Below are 22,461 nucleotides of genomic sequence, written 5' to 3' on the forward strand. Positions count from 1 at the left end.
TAATGTTATTCATATTAATCTAAATCCGCAGAATAATATCACTAAAGCCTTGAAATAGATCTAGTTGTGTACACCCCATGCTCCCATTTAGACTCAGCCCTGCATGCTGCAGGTATCACTGTGACAAAGTGTGACGTACGGCTGCTGTCAGCCTGCTGCAAGTTGCCAAATTTAAATATGTCAAACTAAGCTAACAGTTTATCTGCATACAAACAACTTCTATTTTAACTTGTACAGCTTTACTGTAGCTTTGCTGCTGTGGAAGACAAACGGCAGTGGATGGGAGCAGCCGAAAACATCGCTTTTCTTCACCTTTCAGCTTGTTGAACAGCTGGGTTGATTACGGACTCTCGCCAGCTCTTTACCAGTAAAGGTTTACTAGTGATTACAAGCACTGCTGCTGTTTTCCTTCACTCCACCCGAGTTTACCATCTGTGTAACGGAACCGTCTCTTTGCTCTTAGTGTATAGACAGGCTCCAGCTCCATGTTAAACTACGACAGCATCATTTTCACTGCTGTTGTGTTATCAGTGTTTTTTGAGTAAAAATATGGGCTGCTTGGGCTAAATCTTGTTACACTTTTTTTATTCATACATATGCCCATAAATACGTTTCTATCGCAGGTCTATTTTAGCCGCGAATGTGAGTGAAACGCTCGCGCTTACTTTGTATACTGGTTCCGCTCTGTGGACTGGATGCATAGACTGGGTGCTTTCTGTGGAGATGTTGAATCATTAACGTTGTACAGTTGTGGTAAGCTACTTCGGTTTTACAATGGACACACTGTACAGTATTTTCGCTTTTCGTTTGCTTGAAATGGTCCCAAACTTTAGACATTTTTCGTCGCTTTCTCTGACTTTCCTCACTATTTTCCCTGTCTTCCTCCATCGCGCCATCAAATCAAACCTGCTACACGTAATGCAGCGTAAGCACACTGTGCGACAGTATTAATCCTCCGAGTGAAACACGGTGATCACTAAGCAGTATGTAGTCGTGCAGATTACACGAAGCATCGAAGCAAAGAATTTGCATCGAGGATTTTTTTTGTGATCGAGTTATTCGAGTTACTCGATGAATCGTTGCAGCCCTACTCTAGTGTCTTTTCCGTGAGCTGAGTGATCTTTTGCTTGTTGAGATATGCCTGTGAAGCCTCCTTACAAACCTTTCTTCAGCGGTGCACCAGTATAGGGGTCCCCTCGGAAACACTGACTCATCCTTAGGTTTGCCAATGAACACAGGTTAGGAGGCTTGGAGCAGTTTCCATGAGGGCTCATATTTACGTGTTGCATGAGTTTGACACAACAGTGATACATCAGGTTGTTGGAAAGTAGGGAATATGCTACCAAATCATGCTAATATGTGGTTTCCTATCCTATGGGGGACAAGTTGATGTCTGAAAATTCCATACTTTTTTTAACCCTAGCCTCAGTTTGCTAACTCTAACCCTAATTTGGGGCCTTAAGGTGACTCAACAGGCTGTTGGAAAGTAGGAAATATGCTACTAAAGCATGTACAACTCAGCTTTTGTGCAAACTTGAAGAACTGCCTGCTCAAGACTGAAGGATGCAAGGGGCACCTCAGTTATCTTCTTTATTTAGAAGTAAGGTTGGGTTGATAACCTTCAAAGATAAACAACAAAAATATTGCTTCATTTTAAATGAACATTTTTTTTAACTAAACATCTCATTTTACTCATTAATATCCCAGCTGTCTCTGTCACAAGTAAACTAAAGTACAAGTAGTTTAGTAAAGTCCAGCAAAATAAAGAAAACACATTAAGTTTACATAAATACACAAACACAATATTTTATGCCACTTCATTTAAATGAGCTATACTATTAGTGCATATGTAGTGCATACAGTAAATGCTTTTCTACAAGCATAAACCATACCATATTTCAATACAATAATACAATGCATACTGAGCCAATAGTTAATGCCAATCAGACTGTTACACTCTTTTGCTCATAATATAACACTGTCAAACTAAATAATCATATAGTTCAACATGATCAAGTAAATAAGCAACAGTTGGACAGACAGGCTCAGCGGACAAGCAACTGGTCATGAGTTAAATACTAGTGAGATAACTTCATATATGCATTTCATACTTGATTAATACTTTTTTAATGCCCATCTCCCTTCTCCCTATCCTACCAGTCGTGTCTCCAGTGTGTTGATCGTGAGCCGAGTGTCCTTTTATTTTATTTGCTTGCCAAAAAATCCCAATAAAGCCTATCTTTCCAAACTTTTCTCTCAGCAGGTGCACAAGTGTACTGTATGGGTCCCCCCAGAAACACTAGCTAGTCTTTAGGTTTCCTAGCAAACAAAGGTTGTTCTTTCTACCCTCTAAAAGGTTAGGAGATTTGGAGCAGTTCCCATGAGAGCTCATGTTTGTTTGATGTTTGTAGATGCACTGAGTTTGACACAACAATCATCAAAATACACTTTGATGCTGGAAAATGCCATATTTTTTCTAACCTTAGCCTCGGACTGCAAACCCTAACCCTAATTTTGGGCCTTCTGGTGATACAACAGACTGTTGCAAATTAGGAAATATGCTACTAAAGCATGCTAAATTGTGGTTTCCCATCCTACGCGGGTCAAGAACTATGATAAAAGCACATTTTGATGCTTGAAAATGCCGTACCTTTTTTAACCTTAACCTTACCCTCAACCACTTGATGGTTCCATGGTTTCTCACTCTACTGAGGTTAAGAGTTTGGGTGTCATCCTTGACATCACTTTGTCTTTCAAACTACAAATTCATAATATTATCCAATCTGCATGTTTTCACATCTGCAATATTAACCATCTTCTTCCATCTCTTACACCTGCCAATATCGTCATTCTTGTACACGCCCTGGTCACATCACGTATTGATTACTGTAATTCCATTCTATCTGGTTTACCTCTTAAGCTCCTTCATAAGCTCCAGTTAGTACAAAATGCAGCCACTCATATTATTACCAGGACTCCTATCACTGCTCATATTAGTCCTGTTCTTCAGCAATTTCATTGGCTTCCCGTTAAATATCGCATTGATTACAAAATTCAACTGTTCGCTTTCAAAGCCCTTCACAATCTTTCTCCTTCATATCTTGTTGATCTCTTACATATTCACACTCCTTCCCACACTCAAATCTTCTCACTCATCTCTCTGGTTGTGCAGCGTGCTCACCTGACCACTATGGGATTTAGAGCTTTTAGTTATGTTGCCACCAGTCTATGGAATTCTCTACCTACATTTACATTTACTCTACCTCCTGATATCCATAACATCGACAGGATTTCTTTATTCAAATCTCATCTTAAAATACAACTTTTGAAACTTGCACATTCATCATGATTCTGCTGCTGTGGCAGCTTTTAAATATTTGTTTTCTTTATTTTTATTCATTTTTTTTGTTTTGTTTCATTAGATGCTATTTTTTTGTACTGCAACAATGTATATTGCATTTGTAAGGTGTCCTTGAGTGCCTTGAAAGGCACCTTTAAATAAAATGTATTATTATTATTAATGCTCTCCACCAATGTCCAAATCCTGTCTTCCAACTCTACAATAAATAAACACTCCTGGCACAATATCACACTATTGGGAGTGTTGAAAGAACAGTCTACACTGTACATGCCACAGGAGCTACAGAATACAGGCGTAGGTGCATGAACGCAGATTATAGTATTGCACCATTTCAATTTGTACTATAAAACACCTGTGTGCACCAATGTTTGTGTATACTCACACCAGCTTATTTCATAATGAAAGCATGCTTGGTAAATTACTATGAGGGGGTGGGACTGACTGACAACTGGAAATATTAAAACGCCTGGACAGAGCAGACGCAGCCATCGTAGCCATCACTCTTGTCTGCAGCTGTACAGGGAGTGCATTGAACCAAGAGCAGAAGTGACCGACCTGCCTACTTGATTATTAAAAAAAAAAAAAAAGTTTGCTTCTTTGGAACTTTATTTTTTGCAATTTCTGCTTTTTTATTGCAATTCTTTATTTCTCATAATTGATTTCTATTATAAGTGGCAGAAACGGGCTTCCACAGATTACCACTATGCATTAATGTGTTACCTTTGACAGCCCTAATTATAATTTAATGTTGAAAATTTAGGATGATCTGAAACTCTCTCACAAGGTAAAATGTAAAAGACTATCAGAAAAAAACCTGATAAAAGATACAAGGAATACAAATGTAATATTTTTAAAGACACCACCAAAATGAACACTTGCTCACATAACTGCTGGTAGCTTTAAAAAAGAAAAACACCATCTAGTCTTGCATTTATATTTCCATCGCTTCTTAAATAAAAGTTCACTTAGAAGACATGAAAAAATCTATTTCTGAGAGCATTCAGAAGGATTTTCATTGGCAGAATATATGTTTGTGCAGAAAGACATGGCACAATTAAGGAAGGGAATTCAACAAATATCTTCACAAGGCTTACAGTATATTGCAAGATAGGCACTTTGATTAGGGTTTTTAAAGCTAAAAACACATTTTCCTAGCTTTCAAAATGCCCTCGCGCAACTTCCACTTATCTTCAAAACAAAGTTAAATAAAACATAAAGAAAAGAAATTACTTGCAAAAGCCCAAAACGTTTAACCAAAGTCCAAAACTTTCATAAAGTACTCGCAAATAAAATCAACAGAAATTAATTGTGATGTGCATGAAACGTGCTGACACCATGGCGCTCAGGTTCAGAGTGTAGGATCCTCTTTTAGCTGATCACATGACATCTGCAGTCCCAGAATGTACCCACTCCACTCTTCCCAAAATGGAAGGCACCCTCCACTCCCTTCATGATGCTGGGCAACCAGGCTAGGTTAGTGGCAGATGCATGAGGTACCCTACTCGATGAGCTTCTTTGCCTTGAAGAAACGGCGGAGGTAGAACACCTGCCAGGTGGCCAAGCCGATCAAGCAGCACATGGAGAAGATGCTGAAGTACAGGACTCTTGTGTTTGTGGATTCTGGAAAACAACACATATCAGGAAGCTGGATGAGACACTGACTACAGGTGACAGCACAAACACAGGATATTGTAATAGTCATGATTTTAAAGAAGAGCAGTTTACATTATTACCATCCCTAGGTGAAACGATGGAAATTACTGTGACAATCACCACAATTATATAGCACCACACTGAACCATGGCAGGACAAGTCAGTCAGAGTCTATTTGTTTCGATATATTCCCAGTTCTTCACATCTCACTTTTAGAGCAAACTGCATTGTCTCATCAAAGGACAGACTATATTTCTTCACCTTAGTATAGCAAATAATGAATTCAGTAACTCAGCTTCTCCAATAATTCATTAGAGTACAAGACTTGTCCCATTTAAAAAGGTTAAGTTACTTATAAAGCTGGGCATGCAGAGATGCGACTATGCACTATTACTTCACTTCAGCTGCATTTATACCATTAGTGTCCCGCATTTCCTCCTCTCGTTTCTTCATATATGCAAAGTCATTGACAATGGACTCGGACAGGTCCTCCAACCGTCGGAGCTCCACCTCCAAGGGCTTCAACTTCTCCACCTTGGCAATCTGGCAAATACAAAGCCATTACGGGGGGGGGGGGTTCTGAAGTGGTCTAACCGATAATTTGAAGTTAAGACACTGACTCTGTTGACCCAAGATTAGCTGTATTTGGTATTCAGTTAAAATGAAAATGTTATAACAGCAAGTCACATTCACCAACATATTTTCATCCAGCAGATGTCACTGTTGGCCAAGAATCTCAAAGCAGATGTTCAACTCTAAATCCACTTTTTTCCCCAAATATGTACACAGACTCAAACGAAATATCACAGAGTTAGCACTGGTTCATTACCCATGATTAACTCAGCGCCAACATACTTATTAGGACAACACTAATAGGAAGTGACCTACAGTCACACAGAGCAGCCTGGCTGCAGACACATGAAAAGAGATGATGCCTAAGCACTGTTCATGATTCAGGAAAAAGTTGCATCAGGTGAAATGCAAACAAAATGTTACATGAAAACTACCAGGTTTCCCCAAAAAACATTCAAATTTCTCATGAAACATGTTGTTCACAACCCAGTAAAACATTATCTTCCAGGGATGTACATTCGCATAACAGGCAGCACATAGAAGAACCAATGTCAGCCGACAGTGCCACAAGGCAAATACAACAAGTGATAAATACCTCAATCTACTTAAACCATCCAACATTGATATTATAGGATGTAATCATGCTGGAAAGGGCAATTTTTTTACAAGGGAGGCCATGGAGGACAAACAGAATGAAGTACTCTGGTATGATACTGACAAAGGGGAGGTGGGAGTTCACATCTTGTGTTGTGCTCACTTAATACTTACCTCTTCATAGTTCTTAGCCTCTACTCCATGTTTCATGTCCAGGTTGACCAGCTGATCAGGTACCCGTCCAGTTCCTGAAATCAGTATTAAAAAAAACAACAGGAAACACTCAACTGTTAATAGGACCTCAGTAAATTAATGGAACCCTCACTGCAGGAGACAAAGATACATCCAAAAATCAGCTGTTCCATACATCACAAATACAGTGAGGTAGCAGAAGCTAAACACATACCCATAGGAAATTTGCTCTCAAAGCAAACTTCAAACATGTCATAGTCCTCTGTGGTGAAAGCAAACTTCCCCTTCGATGCATCTTCTTTTGAGTACAGGATATGTCCAGAGGAGTCTGTAATCTGCAAAGAATATAGACAGGCATGAATGATACCCAAGGGGCCAGAAAGCTTATGTTGCATTGTTACACAAAATCTCAGTATAAAACAGACATTCCCCCTAAATCACCATGTGTATTATGAAACCCCAGTTATTTATATAGACAGCACAAGCCTAGTTTATGTTACTGGCCATTGTAAGTAGTGAAAGGATGGTTCCAAAAAGTGGTGGTTGATAATTCAGTAATTTATCTACAATAAGCATTTCAGAGTTTTCGTGATACAACTAGACTCATGAGGTTCTTAAAGTCAGTCATCTTTTTTTCAGTCAAAGTGCATTACAATAACTGGACAGAACACATAGAAGCTTACAAAAGGGATGACTTTACAATAAACATTTGTAAATAAGGGGAAGCCAAAAATATATTTTTATTCTCTAGCAGGGTGCTTGCTAAAAAGAATCCACAACAGTAGTTACCTGGGCACTCATCCTCAATTTAGGTTGATCTTTGGATGCAAGACTTAAATAATAATGTAGAAAAAAAACACACACTCTTAAGCATATACTCTCATTGATTTATTGGAAGCATAACAAATGATGGACACATTTTGGCATTAGGCCATCTTCAGCATCTGACAACCAAAATACATCCGTAAAAATCAAATAAATTAAGGATTAATTCTTTAGGCTAAGACAATGTTCAACTATTAGAGGAGAGAACAGGTCAGGGTGTGATGAAATATATTTAATCTATATCATCTACCTCTTATTCACCTTGCAGGATATTCACATCCATAGAATCAGGTAGGATATCACAGATATGTTAGGATATGTGGTTTTATTTAAATCTAAGGATACACTGAATAGATACAGATTACTTTCTTTTAGGCGTTACAATATGCCTCATTAATATTTTAGCCATACTAATAATCTGCTTACCAAATCGTGGGTGTTATTAGATGCCTATATAGCACCAAAAATATGGCTTTCAGACAACCAATTACGCCCATCATATACAGCCCGGGTGATTATTATGGAAGCAGCGTATAATCGCGACTATACTGTGACAGCCCTACGTAGGACCTTGCTTTTCAGAAGGTATAAGACTTGTTTATACTTTATGGGACAGGATTCCCCCAATTCTGGCAGAATAAATTTCCATGACTTTTTCAGAACGTTGATGTTCATGTAGTTTCAGATAGCAATACAACAATTTTCGTACATTTTCGTTAGCGCGTTGCGAAATGAAACGGGAAACAAAAATGAACAAGGCTAGTTTCCAAAACGTTTCCTCTCTATTCAAGAATTCCAAAACATATCCTGGGCCTGGAAAAATTTAAAAAATCCAAAACTTTTCCAGGTTTTCCATGACCGCGGGTACCCTGATGAGAATATTCTGAGATGTCTTCTGTCAAGCTTGGCTCACATAAGCAAATGCGCAAATGCCTAGAGGCACAGAACCCAGCCTGACATATTCTGCCATTGCTGCTGTCTGCGACGCCTCCACTACCTGTCACGTCCTTCCAGCCTGCCTGTCCCTCTACCTGTGACGTCTCTCCTGCATGCCTTGCTACTGTACCACTGTTCATCCTGCCGGCAGGTATGGTATTTTGATTTGCTTTTTACATTATGGGAAATAATTTAATTTCATTTTAGTACATCCTGTACGTAATACATATGTCAATAAATGTTGAACCATTTTCTATGCGCGATCGCGTAGAGTGGTATTTTCCTAAACGCTAATACCGTAATGTTACGTCAATACGTGCACCACTCATTTTAAAGGCTTACGATTTGACCACGTTTCGGCAAACCGTGGATAGCTTGGCCGTTGTACATGGTCTACGGTTAGACTACACTATAGACTGTACTGCAGCGTACAAACGTGCATCCCGGCTAGAAATGCGACTGCCATGAGCTGAAAGGCACGTTAAAGGCTCCGCTCGTTCCTGCCTCAGTGTAAAGAAATATAAAAACCATGTGTGATGGGATGGGAGCTTGCTGGGTTCGGGCAGCACCCTCTCGACCTACTTCGTAAAAGATTACCGGTAGGCTAAGTGTGCAGATCAGCTAACTGGTACAACAAGCGTCCGTGCGAAAATTAGGCCTACTTGACGGGAAGCGACTAACGACTTTAAGCGCGAATTATATACCCACAAGAGCAATGCCAATAAATTTCCTTTATTTAGTCCTACAATGTCCCACTGCTTCATGATCCCATTCAGACTCACCTTCAGGTTGGTTTTAGTGTTCGGTTGCTCACTAAGTTCATAATCTCCCGTTACAAGCACATCTTTATGTATTTCCTCCCGCAGGCACTTTCGAGAATTTACAGGTAAAAAGAATGAGATAGACGACACCAACTGGAATATAACAGGCAGAATAAGAAACGCATAAAGCCGCGACATGGTCAGCCCCCAGGGTGCAACAGAAGCGTCAGCCTTACTGTCGCGTAACACCGAGCAGCCGCACAAAGGGAGCTTGCAGTAATAACAGCGCCACCACTGGTCTGGAGGATTACAAGCATTTATTCAAGAGCAACTCAAAATGTGGCGCTTATTTGCAAACTGATATACAGTATGAAACGGAAATGAAAGCTATATGCTACACTGTCACGATCCAAGGCGCGGGTAGTGTGCACAGGCAGGCAGGCAAGGCAACAGGCAAGGCAACAGGCAAGGCAACAGGCAAGGCAACAGGCAAGGCAACAGGCAAGGCAACCGTAATCGGGTAAAACGGGGGTTTATTTGGCAGACTAGGGCAGGACGGAAGACTGGCATTGACAACATCAATGACGGACAGGGAACCAACGTAAGACACGGACTGAAATACACAAGACTGGGCAAACATAATCAGACACAGCTGGGTACGATCATGGAAGCACACGTGGATAATCAGGGGGCGTGGCACACAAGAGGATCGTACGAGCCGGGTATGACACTACACTATAACTTTTTAAATATTTAGTTTTATATGAGGGGGCGGCATGGTGGTGCAGTGGTTAGCACTGTCGCCTCACACCTCTGGGACCCGGGTTCGAGTCTCCGCCTGGGTCACATGTGTGCGGAGTTTGCATGTTCTCCCCGTGTCGTCGTGGGGTTTCCTCCGGGTACTCCGGTTTCCCCCCACAGTCCAAAACCATGCTGAGGCTAATTGGAGTTACTAAATTGCCCATAGGTGTGCATGTGTGAGTGAATGGTGTGTGAGTGTGCCCTGCGATGGGCTGGCCCCCCAGGGTTGTTCCCTGCCTCGTGCCCATTGATTCCGGGATAGGCTCCGGACCCCCCGCGACCCAATAGGATAAGCGGTTTGGAAAATGGATGGATGGATGGATGGATGATGTTATGAACAATTAATATAAAGTTGTGCATTATATTAACATGGCAGTAGATTTTCGAAGAAAATTGGTCAAGATATATGTTTACTGTTGAAGTAATTTTCATTGTAAAATATACCTTTTTTTTCAAAATTTTGGGTTATATTTCAGTTCATCTATGCAACGACATTCAGATGTAAAACAATCTGAGTGTTTTTTAAAAGCCACTTAAAATGTAAGCGCTGAGGGGCTCATTAAAACCAAATTGTTGTTGCCTAATTACTTTCTGAATTTTTTTAAGCACCAGATGGACAAGCCAAGCCAAGGTAGGAGCTCATACTAACTAAACAGCATAAAATAAATATTACGGCACATTATGATCTCTTCGCAGCATCTCCCCTGGTGAAAGTTGGGGTTAAAAATATAATGTATGTTTTAAATAACTGTATACAATTAATAATAGTCAAAGACAGGTCATGAGACAGACACAAGTGACGATGACAGTTAGGTTATTAAAGCTAATTGTCAGATTAAAATATTTAGCAAGAACAGAAATTTGCCTCTTTTGTATTTTTTGTCTATTTGTGATCTTAGTGGAGTTAACAGTGGTCCTGTTCGGGGACCTTGAGAGACTGAGCGAGGAGTCTGAGTATTTGGGATTGCGGGTGTCCTGGATAAAAACCAAGATCCAGGAATTTAATGACTTCTTAGGCACAGCCATCAGTAGTGTGTCTGTCTGCAGGGAGAATGTTGACCTTGATGAGTGATTTACCTACCTCAGCAGTGACATGTCTCTGGTGAATCTTCTTACGAAGTCAGCAGATAGACTGGAAGAGCATGGGGGGTCATGAGGTCACTGGAAAGGGGTGTGAGGCTCCCGATATCTCCCGAGAGGACAAAGGTCCAAGTCTTTAGAGTTCTGGTGCTTCCTGTCTTGGTGTATGTATCCAGTGATCTGAGATGAAGACTGGACTCCTTCGGAATTTTGTCATTTTGGAGAATCCTTTGTTACCACTGGTTTGACTATGTCGAATGAGCGGTTGCTAGAGGAATCCCGAATGAGGCACATTACCTGTATTGTAAGGGAACGTCAGTTACGGCACTATGGCCATGTGGCGCGTTTCCCTGAGGGTGATCCGGCTCGCAGGATCCTCAACGCTGGAGACACAAGTGGCTGGACCAGGCCAAGGGGACGCCCACATAACACCTGGCTGTGGCTGATGGATGGCCATTTCCAGAGGGTGGGGCTGGACCGGGTGTCTGCCTGGGGGGTTGCTGGCTGGGATCCAAAGTTTTGCTGTGTGGTGGGTGCGGCAACACACTGCATCAGTTCATGCTCCCGAACCTGACCTGACCTAACATTTGTGCATTTGACATTTCCAAGTTGGCTGGGACAATTAAACGGGAATATTTTTGGAGCTTGCTGAAAGATTGCAGAAACTCAGATGACATGCAAGCAAATAAAACAATACTGAAAATGACTTGGGTCACATAAAATCATACAATGTACAATGTACATAAAATTTGTTTTAGGGGCTACTGAAATTCTTAGCTTGGGTACACCATGCATCTTTTTCTTGTTAACCTGCCTCATTCATGTAGCTGTCTGAATGATGTCTTGTATTTCCCTCAGTAACTTTGAAACTTTTGTTGCCATTAATTGTACATTTTTAATAATGAATCCAAAACATGCTTCTAGTGCAGTCAGTAGTAACTTTGTACATAGAGGTGCATAATTTAGATGGCTTGTATATTATATTAAAATTACTTTGTCATTTTCTGTTAAGACATTTGACATGCAAAGTGCGCAGTCCTGTTTGTTTAGAATCTGGTAAGAAATAGATTTTTATGTTATCGTTCAGGCAAGCAGACTGTTATGGGCAGTGGTGCGGGACGCCTTTATAATAAAGTTCACATTTGCGGGGATCTAATGCCTCTAACCCTCAGGAACATGAAGCGGTTACTGTATCAAGTCTTGCGTCACTGTCAATCTTTCATCAATATAAAAACAAGGCTGTGCAAATTATGACAACTATTCATCACCATATAAGGTCATTGAATTAACACCTTACTGCACCAAAAAGAAGGGTGCAACCAAATTATGTGCTGGTACAACCAAAACCTGGTAGCAGCAGTCTGATTCGAAAGAATCGTAGAAGATCTCTATCATTTGGAGATCTGGGTGTTCATATGAACAATAAACTGGACTGGACCCACAATACAAATGCTATTTACAGTAAAGGTCAGAGCAGGTTGTATCTGCTATGCAGACTGAGGTCATTTGCAGTGCAAGAGGCACTCCTGAAGACCTTTAATGATTCTGTGGTGGCGTCAGTCATCTTCTATGGTGTGGTCTGCTGGGGCAGCAGGATCTCTACTGGGGAGATGAAAAAACTGAACAGGCTGATTAAAAAGGCCAGCTCTGTCTTGAGATGTTCCCCTTGACTCAGGGGAGGTGGTGAGCGCCAGGAGAACGTTGGCTAGGCTATATTCCCTGTTGGAGGACGTCTCCCCCCCATTACAGGACACACTGTCAGTACTGAGCAGCTTCATCAACGACAGACTGCTGGATCCAAGGTGTGCGACAGAGAGATAATGCAGGTCTTTTCTTCCATCTGCTATCAGACTTTACAACAAACAATAAGAACATACTTAATCCCATGCTTATATACTCCAACACATATACTGAGACTGTTCTTATGTTATAATACTTGTTTTATTCCTGCTAATAATATGTATATATACATACACACATTTATTTATCAATTAACATAACCTACATTACATTTATACTTTATTTTCGGTATATTGTGTACAAAAGTTGTTTAAACCGCATTCTTAAGTTTCCAAGGCTTGCATACGTAACACGTTTACCGTATTCTACACCATTTTACGCCCTTCGATTCGTCTAAATATGTCCTCTTTACGTATTATATCAACATTGCATCCAGATTTATGTGATTATACAGTAAAATTCATTATATATGGTTTCTTGATAAGAACTTATTGTGGCGCCAGCGAGATATAATTAAATTTAATTAGCATTTTCCTGAAAACCTTATAAATAGCCCCCGTGTTTGTTAATATTTGTGCTGTGTCCCGGTTTATGTTAGTGTGTTGACCTACGTGTGCCCCGATCCGTGCCCGTGTAAATAATCACCGTGTGTGATTTCTACTTAGGCTTACTTTCAGGGTTCAGCACTGTAGACTGTACGCACATAATTTACAAAAACATAGCAATGAAGTAATACACTAACGGCTGTAACTTATGCGGTCAGATCATGAACATTATTCGACATTAACGCAGACATTTAATTAACTCACAAATATATTAGCGCTCCATTTGACAATTAAAAAAAAAACTTTCTTCTCCTATTTTCCAGTGGACAGTCAGCGGTAAGCACGACACTGCCACTAGGTGAAGCAGTTTCCGAAACTTTCCACTGAGGCGAGCACACCTTTAATTGAGCACGGAAACAGCAACACGCCTGCGTTACAAGGTAACGTGACACAAATGGGGTGGTGGTATTCTGACGTCGCAGGATGACGTGTGACATTAACCCCAGTGCAAGTATTCTGGTGCCATTGTAGCGTGTAATCGGAATCCCCGCTTTCGAGACAAAAACGGAACAGTAAACGCAACCAGGGAAGTGCTGTGTTGGCAATTTGTGAAAGGGTTTTTGTAACTCAGTTGCTGTTAGACAGCAAAAAATTGGTGTTTGGAGCGTTGATGGGACCGTTGAGTGTCACTCAAAACAGTATTTTTGACATATTTTCAGACATTTATTGGAAGTTATGAACATGGATTTTAGTTATTGCTTAAGACCAATTTTAAATACAAAATAAAGTAAAAATAAATAAATAAATAAAATTTATAAATACTTTTACGTAAAATAATGTTTTCATGGAACTCCTCCATTCTTTGATTTTATGTTTAACATGGTTAGGCATTATTACTTTATATTACATTATAAAAACAGAATTATATCCTAGATCAACTTACAGGCCAAACCACATGCAAGAATTCTGAACCAACAGCCTAAACCTTCAGTGATGGAATTTGTATGTATGACTTGAACATACTTTGTTCCATTTCTCAAACATCACACCCTGCCAAAAACAAATAAATAAATAGATTTAAATAAATAGGTGCTTGACAAAATATTTGTTCTGTTAGAGTGGAAGGCAGATTCTGAAATTTCCCCACGGTTTTGGATCATCCACAGATGGAAGAGATCTGTTGTACGCATATGTTCATGATGCACCCTCCAGTGTCCTTACAGCGCAAGTAGCGTGGGTGAGCCCAGTTGGTCTGAGGGCGGCTCATTGCTGCCGCTTTCTCTCCTGTGGGCCATGCGGCAGTTGTCAAGAGGATCTGCCTCAGGTTAGACAAATGAAAAAGATGAGATGTAGGTAGCACATGTTGGGGTGCAGGTCACAACCGGAGTACAAAGAGGTCCGGAGTCCCCAGTGGCAGGAGTATACAGCGGCTCCCAGTCCTGCGTGTATAAGGAGGTGGACAAGTCAATATCAGGGACGGAGCGTGAGGTCTCCACTGATGACGCCCTCAGTGATTCCAGCAGATCTAGAGACTCCTCCAGAGAGGCATCAAGGTCTGACATCTGTACCATGGAAGTGGCCTCATCACCCATAGCATGACTGGTGCTAAAGAGAGAGGTTTTATGGGAAGACTTGGCTGGGGCTTCCAATTTGGAACCACGTGGGTGGGCTGTGGGATGCTGGATACTCAGATGACTGGAGACACTCTCCATGGGAGATTCAATGTCCTCATCTAATGGGATTTTGCAGATTGGTTTGTGGACCAGTAAAATGAGCTCCAGCCTCTCCTTTTGCTTCAGGAGACTAGCAATCTCATTCTGCAAAGCTGATTTCTCATCCTCCAAAGAATCAGTCTCCTGTAATGGGAGGAAGGGGAAAGGAAAACACACAAAATTACTTTATGTAATATACAAATATTACATTAAAATAATATAAAGTTTAAAATGTATAGCGATAGATAAAAAGAAGCGTACAGCTTGAAGCGTGTCTGTAATTTCTCTTCGTCTGTTTCGGCATTTTGCTGCTGCCAGCTTGTTTCGCTCCCTGCGCACTCTCCTCTTCTCTTCTTCTTCAGGGGAAAGCTATAATGCAAAAACAAATTAAGTGATCAGGTAATATTCCAACAGCACTGAATAAGACATTAATCTCTTTGCTCTTACACTTTTGTTGTGACTAATTTTGAACATCAGTAAAGCTACAAATTGAATTTAACCTCAGCAATTAAAAAACCAAATTAGAGAAAAAGTATGTAAATTGTATTGACATTTTTACCATGCATATGATATTTTTGTATATCATGTGTACATGTGTGCATGTGAGTGTGTTGAATCTGAAGACTTTTAATCTTAATTACCTGCTCATTTCTTCCCCTTCTGCCAGTATTATGATTCTTAGAGTCTGTTCTCTTGATCATCCCTGTTCTGGACTGGGGAATACTAGATCCCCTCACATTGTATGGGCTGCCTCTGCTGTTGCACGGGCTCATGGTTGAAATCACAGTAGTGGGCTGAAGCATCCACTTCATGTCAGAGCTCGCAGAAATGTCTGTGATTGTCGGAGTGAAGGAGATCCTTGAATTTATGTCCTAAATGGAAGAGGAAAACCACATACAGATTGTGTCAAAAATAAAAGCTCAAAAGATAACATATTACAAGACATAGGTAATTTGCATGCACTGTGCTTGTAAACTATATATATATATATATATATATATATATATATATATAGGGTGAGTATTGTGAAAATGGGACACCCGCCAAAATGGAACTGTTAGACTCTGCAGTTGAAATATGTGTTTAATAACACTTTATTTTCTCTTCTATATAGCGTTCTATGAGCATTAAAATATTTAGAATGGTATCAAGTTTGGATTCAAGACATTGAAATCCAGAAAGCGAATTTTCAGAAAGTGTCCCATTTTGACAACACTCACCTTATATAAAATTCTTAGTGATCCAAGCAATTAACACAACTTCGCTTTCTAATGAATTAATTTCTAATAATCGTGACTTAAAATGGTGACTAACTCGTGCATTACTTTAATAATCTACAAAATAAATTATTTCCTAGCGAAAAATTACTTGTATAAATTAGGGTGACCATATTTTACTTTGCAAATAAAAGAACACCGGTGGCAAGACGCAAAGAGACGCGTCAAAAACGCAAATATACACATAGAAAGTATTTTGATTGCAGAAAGCAAATGTCAGCATGGCACAAATCGATATCCTAGACATTACAGACATCTTTAGGTCCCGAAAAAGACGATGAGTCCGGAAAAAAGAGAGATATTGTCACAAGAGTGTAATTTAATATCCATTTTTCTTACCTGAGACTGGCTAGGTGAGCCCACGTTAGAATAGGAAACAGCGGAAGACGAGTACTGAAAAAGATTATCCCCAGATGGAGAGGCTGTGCTGGAGCGAGAAGAATCATACTCTAAGCCAAAACTTAGGTACATTTTCGATGCCTGAGTCCAAAATAAACGCTCTACTCCAATGATGATCAAAAGTTGAATGTAGCTTTAGCTGTCAAAATAGTCCTCTGATGGGTCTTCTATAGTAAAATTCACGATTTAGTTGATCACCGCTCCGTCGTGAAGCGATCTGAAGTTATGACAGCGATAGTCCTCAGCGAAGCTTATATACTACTCGAATGAACAAATAACCTAATATTATGACTACCGATCTCGCATTTGCAAACAACTACAGGGGAGTCAGTTTAAACAAACATAAATAAAAGTGCATGCTGCTTTTAAAATTAATAGCTAACTTTCTGAACATACTAAATCAGTTTAAAAATTTCATTTTATATAAATATATTTATATAATTCAGCATAAATTGTAATTTATTGTACTTTAAAAAACGTTTTCCATAATTAAAACTACCCTACATACACAAAATGGACTGTTCCAACAAGGGAATCCCATACGTAATTATCCTTATATGGTTGCATCCTGTAAATTGGGCGGGTCGCTACTGAGAATCGTATCTGGCCCTAGAGACTGGGTATAATGCTTTTTCAATTGGATAACATCGAAAGACGTCAGAACTCAGTGAAGAAAGGGGTGTGGAGGCAGACTTGTTAGCTCTTGCTTTGACATTTTAAGAAGCCAGACGACAAACACGGAATAACGCAACTGCATAAACATGACGAAACACATAAAGCTTATGAAACAGCTGCAGTGTTATCGTCATTCATTCACCTGGCTATCCTATTTATAAATTTTGTTCATGTAAGGTGTAACCTGTAGTATGTCAGGAAAAGAGGCTATATAATCACAGTTCATAAAATTCCATAATCATCGATCTTGCAGTTTTGTTTCTCTAAAAAACACTCACATATACTCACATAAAAGTTCTATATAACAACATTTCATTTCCACACGTGTATAATTTGGTCGGTATTGTACTAATAAGGTACATTTGTTTTCATTGTAAACATATTGCATCTGTTTTTTAACGTTCTTAGTTCATCTTTTGTTACTTCTTGCATTTATACTTGTTTTATAAATATGTGACGTGTAATCTTATGCATAGTTCAGGTATCAGTTCGGGAGGTTGCTAGTGTAAATTCTGAATAGGTCCCAACGTTTATACTATTGCGAATGTTACCCTAATACTATCCAGATATTTAACGAATTAAAATGTAAACTCAATAATATTAACAAAAATAAAGGTAAGAAAGTAAGTTTTTAAATAGTTCTGCAACGGAGTATTTGCGAAATAACTAATTGCGTCATATAAAGAAATTGCCCTATTTCCGAAAGTGAATGGGAGAGTAATTTATAAACATAAAGAGGGTAGATTTGTTATTGTATTTTCATGTAATTTTATATTGCAACAAGGGAAGACTTAATTCAGTGATCAGTAATTCCGCTTTGTCTAGTAGGCTACGTCCACTAAGTGCTCTCTTAACATCGAGTTATTCCATGTATTTTTTCCCCCGAATATTTCACGTCGCCATGGTAACCCTCAGCCCCACCTCTCATGTCTGAGAATGCAAATAACGTGGTATATTGGCGTGTTAAAGTAACCCAAGTGGTACCTAATTTTTGTAGTTGTAGTTGTTAGCTGGGGCGGTTCAAGTCTCCGCCTGGGTCACATGTGTGCGGAGTTTGCATGTTCTGCCCATGTCGTCGTGGGGTTTCCTCGTGCAAGAAGTAACTTACATGCTGAGGCCTGATTGGAGTTACTAAATTGCCCATAGGTGATTGGTTTGTGAGTGTGCCCTGCGATGGGCTGCCCGCCCCCCCCCCACCCCCATCCTGGGTTGTTGAGAATAAATTAGAGAAATCTTGTAACTTCACCGGGTTTTCAAGCCATGTCATGTTATAACGTAGTATGTTGAAGTTCATCTTTTAGTTAGTTACGAGGATGAGGACGAGGATGTACCATATATAGCAGGGGTGTCAAACTCCAGTTCTGGAGGGCCAGAGCCCTGCACATTTTTGGGTTTGCCTTCATTTAACACACTGACCCATGGCTCCTTGTGTTAATAATCACACAGCACTTGAGTTGAATCATTTGTGGTGGAACAGGGATAGAACTAAGCTACACAGGGCTCTGGCCCCCCAGGACTCAAGCTTGACACCCCTGATATATGGTATGAAGGCCTCTCATGTGATTGATTGGTACACCAAGATAACGTAAATAATGGTGGCTGTTCTTTTTGCACAGAAAGGCTAGTTTAATACCTGTCAAAAAAATGTTATACAGTTGAAAAAAAAGACTTTATTTTGAATTATTTTGTATCTCCGAGGTAATCAACACAGTATAATGATACTTGGTTTTGAATTATATGTTTAACGATATTGGTGTTTTTTGGTATACTCAATGGAAATATTGCATAATTATTACAATAAGTACTAAACTGAACAAAATCATAATAACATGAGTTGCATTTAATCAAAATCTGATACTGATGGAAAACGGAAAAGGAGGATAGATCATTTTCCCAAGGTCATAGCAATAGCTTAATTACACACGTTGTCTGATCTTATCCTCTCACTTGCTTCGGATTCTCCCCTGCAGAGAAATGGTACAGCCTTGGTCCACAGTTTCATTCATAAAATTTTCGCTCAGTAGAAAAGGGGGAGCTAAAAAACATACTGCACTTACTGGTTTTGTGTAAACCAGCGGAGAAGATCGCCTCGGCAGTTATAATAACATTTTTATTGGAATCCTGTAATTCTTCGGGCTGTTTATTGTGTGCTGTTTTTTGCGGCTTTATAGAGAAATGTTTCCAAACTTTAGCTCCGATTTGGAAACCTCATCATGCCGCAGTACCGCCTTTTCTGCCGGGATCACCTTATCGTACAACCAACAGTCCCCAACTGATTCGTTCTCCAGCGATTCAGTTTCTCTTGAAGAAAACACGCAGGTATGATTTGATAATAATCATAAGTCGGTTATAAGCAGTGATGATTATGCGTTTTGGATGTCCAGTGAAATACAATTTAGATTATTTAAATACCATTCTGAAATATAAAAATACAGTTTTGACAGATACGTGTATCTATCTGTCATATATACGTGTGTACTTACATTTATGTATATACGTAACCCGTTCCTCTGTGTATATTTCATTGTGTGTATGCATTTGTATGTATGTGTATTTGTATATAAACACACGTAACTTACAGCTACATATACACACTCACAGTGGATAAATACTTTGTGTTAATATTAATTTTAAAGGCAAGGTTTTATAGTAATTTTTGGCAATATGTTTTCAAAGGAAAAAAACGATTTATTTGAAGTTAATATAATAAAATATGATTTAATTGATTACTCTTATAAAGACTTTAAACAGCTATAAAGAAAAACGTACAGCTACCAAGAGACGTGAAGAATGAGACTCGTGCATGCAATGTCATCTGTAAATATGGCTGTTTGTTTATTTCAGAAAAATCGACTCCAACATTTTACGTCATGGTGCATGTCAGCACCAATTATATTGATGAGCGTATTGGAAAAACTACATATGAATAAAATATATATTGCTGTCACAGAAATTACAACTATATAGTCAGTTGTTTGCACACATTTCAGGTGGCATATTTTACAGTTTTTTCAATTGTTTGAGACATTTAAAGCTATTACCAGGAAGTGCTATATCATCTGGGGTCTAATTTTTCACTATTTCACTATTGTTTCTGCCCAGTCTAATTTATAATTCCCAATCTGTGTGTTGTAAAGTACTAATGTACCCCTTTTTGCAGGAGCTCTGTACAGAAACAGTTACTGCCTTGGTTCCAACTGTGACTGCAATCTCAGTTGCTCCAGAGTTGCAGTGGTTGCTCCAGCCCACCACACTCTCACCTTCCCCTAGTTCCCCTGTTAGACCTCAGAACTCCATCCAGGCGACTCCTAAAACAGGCAGGAGCAAGGGACAAACCACCAGAAAATGGGGGGAAACACAGGAGGTAATGTTGTGTACTATATAAGAAATAATGCAAATTAAATACACATCAGTCCTGGAAAAGACAGAATAAACAGTGACAATGAAAACTATATGCTTCAAAATGCATGAGATATTGCCAGTAGTGCAGTATTTTTGCAGTTCATTGGCTGTACGCTCTGCTCTATCACATTTGTATTCAACTCATGAAGAGGGCAACAACAGTCTATATTTAGACGCACTGCAGCCAAGGATACCTTCACTAGTCTTCCCAAAGTATGAATTTTACGGCAGAGTATTTCAAGATGGAATGGCGGGATCCTTCTGTGTAATCATTTAGACAATTTTCCTGCATGAAATAGCTTTCTCCAGAAGAGGAGGAGAAAAAGAGGATCAGGAGGGAAAGGAATAAAGTGGCTGCAGCAAAATGCCGCGACAGGAGAAGGGAGCTCACCAGCAGCCTTCAAGCTGTAAGTAGCTTGTCTTGTAGCTCTGAAAGCTAAGAAATACACCATTTATGCTTACCTGCCTGTTGTCAAAATTCATCTGTGTTCCCCTGGGATCATATCTGCAGGAAACAGAAAAGCTTGAGGATGATATGGCAGCTCTGCAGGATGAAATAGCCAGTCTTCTGAGTGAGAAGGAACAGCTGGAACTCATTCTAGCTGCCCATAAGCCAACATGTAAAATTGTAGAAAACCTGGAGTTCATGTTCCAAGAGTCCATCGGATCCCCCCACTCTTCTCCAGAGATGCCAAGGCCACCTGATGGCATTGCTTCTGAGGCTGATTGTCTCCACGACATGGACAGTCCCAGCTTCCCAACCAGTGCTATCTCTGGAAACTTGAACATCTTACTATGCTCCAGTACTAGGGACAATATCAATGAGCTGGAAAACACCTTGGGACTGAAGGAGGAACCCTTTGATGATGTGATCAGTGAGATGGACAAGGTCTCTCTGGATACAACTCGGTCAGTGCCAGATATTGACCTGAGTTCTTCTCTTGGGGTTATGGACTGGGAGACTCTCTATAAGTCTGTTTCCAGTGACAATGATCCGTTGAGTACTCCAGTTGTGACAGTCACCCCAGGCTGTTCTAGTTTCCTGTCCGCATTTACATTCACCCCTCCAGAGTTTGATTCCTTAGTTAACGGGGACGAAAATCATAAAGTTGGATTGGCCAAGGCAGGTTTAGCCATAGATGTTCTGAATTCTCCTACTGTACTTGCATTGTAACTGATTGCAACAGTTACAACCTACTGAGCTTAGAGCTCAGGGTCTGATCTCATGCCATGTGTTATGTTCAGACACATGGTTGTACTTATTAGCATGGGTATTCATTTACCAAAGATAGATGTTGCCTATGATATAGTAATAAAAGCATGCAGAAAGGTTCCATAACATTTTAAAAAACAGTATATTTTTTCAGTTCGTTATAGAGTGCTAGATATTTTAATATACAGCGAAAGCAGACAAAGTGCTATTTGTTTGTAAATAGCAATTATGTTATATGAAATGGAATATAGTATGTGAGAAGATATTTTTATTATCTGTACTTCCATGGATCGGTTTTCTGTGCGATATTATATTCTGTTAAATAGCTTCGAGTTTTCCATAAAAATAAATAATCGTGCAACAGAATTTACCAACAAGTATTTTGTTATTATTTTATAATGAAGGATTTGACTTGTCAGATGTAAAAAAAGATAAGCATTGAATGCTTAATTCTACCACTAAACAAATTTCATGTCATTGAAAATTTTTGTAAAAATATTCTTCAGTGTCTAGTGTAAAATTTTATATATATACATATATATATATATATATATATATATATATATATATATATATATATATATATATATATATATATATATATATATATATAAATATATATATATATATACATATATATATATATATCATAAGAAATTGATTTATAGACAATTTATCCGATAGTACTTACTTATAATTTCTAAATAAAAACATATTTACAA

At 39.3% G+C, this 22,461-nt stretch overlaps 3 protein-coding genes across 5 annotated transcripts; 1 reads left to right on the plus strand and 2 right to left on the minus strand.

Annotated features, from left to right (window-relative positions):
- Window positions 1-1,576: 1,576 nt before the first annotated feature.
- On the minus strand, window positions 1,577-9,164 carry LOC125714525 (transmembrane emp24 domain-containing protein 10-like). The gene is made up of 5 exons (XM_048985221.1): window positions 8,917-9,164; window positions 6,588-6,708; window positions 6,356-6,429; window positions 5,431-5,557; window positions 1,577-4,981 (listed from the first exon to the last, which is right to left on the minus strand). The coding sequence occupies exons 1-5, from the start codon at window positions 9,091-9,093 to the stop codon at window positions 4,860-4,862; spliced, it is 621 nt and encodes a 206-aa protein (XP_048841178.1). The 5' UTR covers window positions 9,094-9,164; the 3' UTR covers window positions 1,577-4,859.
- LOC125714523 (protein c-Fos-like) lies at window positions 8,173-22,105 on the plus strand. 3 transcript variants are annotated; one of them, XM_048985219.1, is made up of 6 exons: window positions 8,173-8,285; window positions 13,385-13,501; window positions 19,296-19,443; window positions 20,285-20,488; window positions 20,826-20,933; window positions 21,038-22,105. In XM_048985219.1, the coding sequence occupies exons 3-6, from the start codon at window positions 19,300-19,302 to the stop codon at window positions 21,698-21,700; spliced, it is 1,119 nt and encodes a 372-aa protein (XP_048841176.1). In that variant the 5' UTR covers window positions 8,173-8,285; window positions 13,385-13,501; window positions 19,296-19,299; the 3' UTR covers window positions 21,701-22,105. The 3 variants fall into 3 exon arrangements, with proteins under 3 accessions (XP_048841176.1, XP_048841175.1, XP_048841174.1); XM_048985218.1 differs by lacking the exon at window positions 8,173-8,285 and adding an exon at window positions 12,237-12,602; XM_048985217.1 differs by lacking the exon at window positions 8,173-8,285 and having other exon boundaries at window positions 12,630-13,501.
- LOC125714524 (protein c-Fos-like) lies at window positions 13,763-16,688 on the minus strand. Its single transcript, XM_048985220.1, has 4 exons — window positions 16,390-16,688; window positions 15,415-15,645; window positions 15,035-15,142; window positions 13,763-14,917 (listed from the first exon to the last, which is right to left on the minus strand). The coding sequence occupies exons 1-4, from the start codon at window positions 16,519-16,521 to the stop codon at window positions 14,387-14,389; spliced, it is 1,002 nt and encodes a 333-aa protein (XP_048841177.1). The 5' UTR covers window positions 16,522-16,688; the 3' UTR covers window positions 13,763-14,386.
- Window positions 22,106-22,461: the final 356 nt, after the last annotated feature.

This window comes from Brienomyrus brachyistius, chromosome 19, assembly GCF_023856365.1.
Source record: "Brienomyrus brachyistius isolate T26 chromosome 19, BBRACH_0.4, whole genome shotgun sequence".
Taxonomy (NCBI): Eukaryota; Metazoa; Chordata; class Actinopteri; order Osteoglossiformes; family Mormyridae; genus Brienomyrus; species Brienomyrus brachyistius.

Excerpts from the sequence above, each read along its gene's own strand:
- LOC125714525 (XM_048985221.1), bottom strand. The coding sequence starts at position 9,093 with ATGTCGCGGCTTTATGCGTTTCTTATTCTGCCTGTTATATTCCAGTTG. Across the intron at positions 6,709-8,916 it reads ACACTAAAACCAACCTGAAG|ATTACAGACTCCTCTGGACA; the intron begins GTGAGTCTGAAT and ends TATTCTTTGCAG. Across the intron at positions 4,982-5,430 it reads GGAAATGCGGGACACTAATG|AATCCACAAACACAAGAGTC; the intron begins GTATAAATGCAG and ends GTTGTTTTCCAG.
- LOC125714524 (XM_048985220.1), bottom strand. The coding sequence starts at position 16,521 with ATGTACCTAAGTTTTGGCTTAGAGTATGATTCTTCTCGCTCCAGCACA. Across the intron at positions 15,646-16,389 it reads GCTCACCTAGCCAGTCTCAG|GACATAAATTCAAGGATCTC; the intron begins GTAAGAAAAATG and ends TCTTCCATTTAG. Across the intron at positions 14,918-15,034 it reads TTACAGACACGCTTCAAGCT|GAGACTGATTCTTTGGAGGA; the intron begins GTACGCTTCTTT and ends CTCCCATTACAG.
- LOC125714523 (XM_048985219.1), top strand. The coding sequence starts at position 19,300 with ATGTTTCCAAACTTTAGCTCCGATTTGGAAACCTCATCATGCCGCAGT. Across the intron at positions 19,444-20,284 it reads CTCTTGAAGAAAACACGCAG|GAGCTCTGTACAGAAACAGT; the intron begins GTATGATTTGAT and ends CCCTTTTTGCAG. Across the intron at positions 20,489-20,825 it reads AATGGGGGGAAACACAGGAG|CTTTCTCCAGAAGAGGAGGA; the intron begins GTAATGTTGTGT and ends TGCATGAAATAG.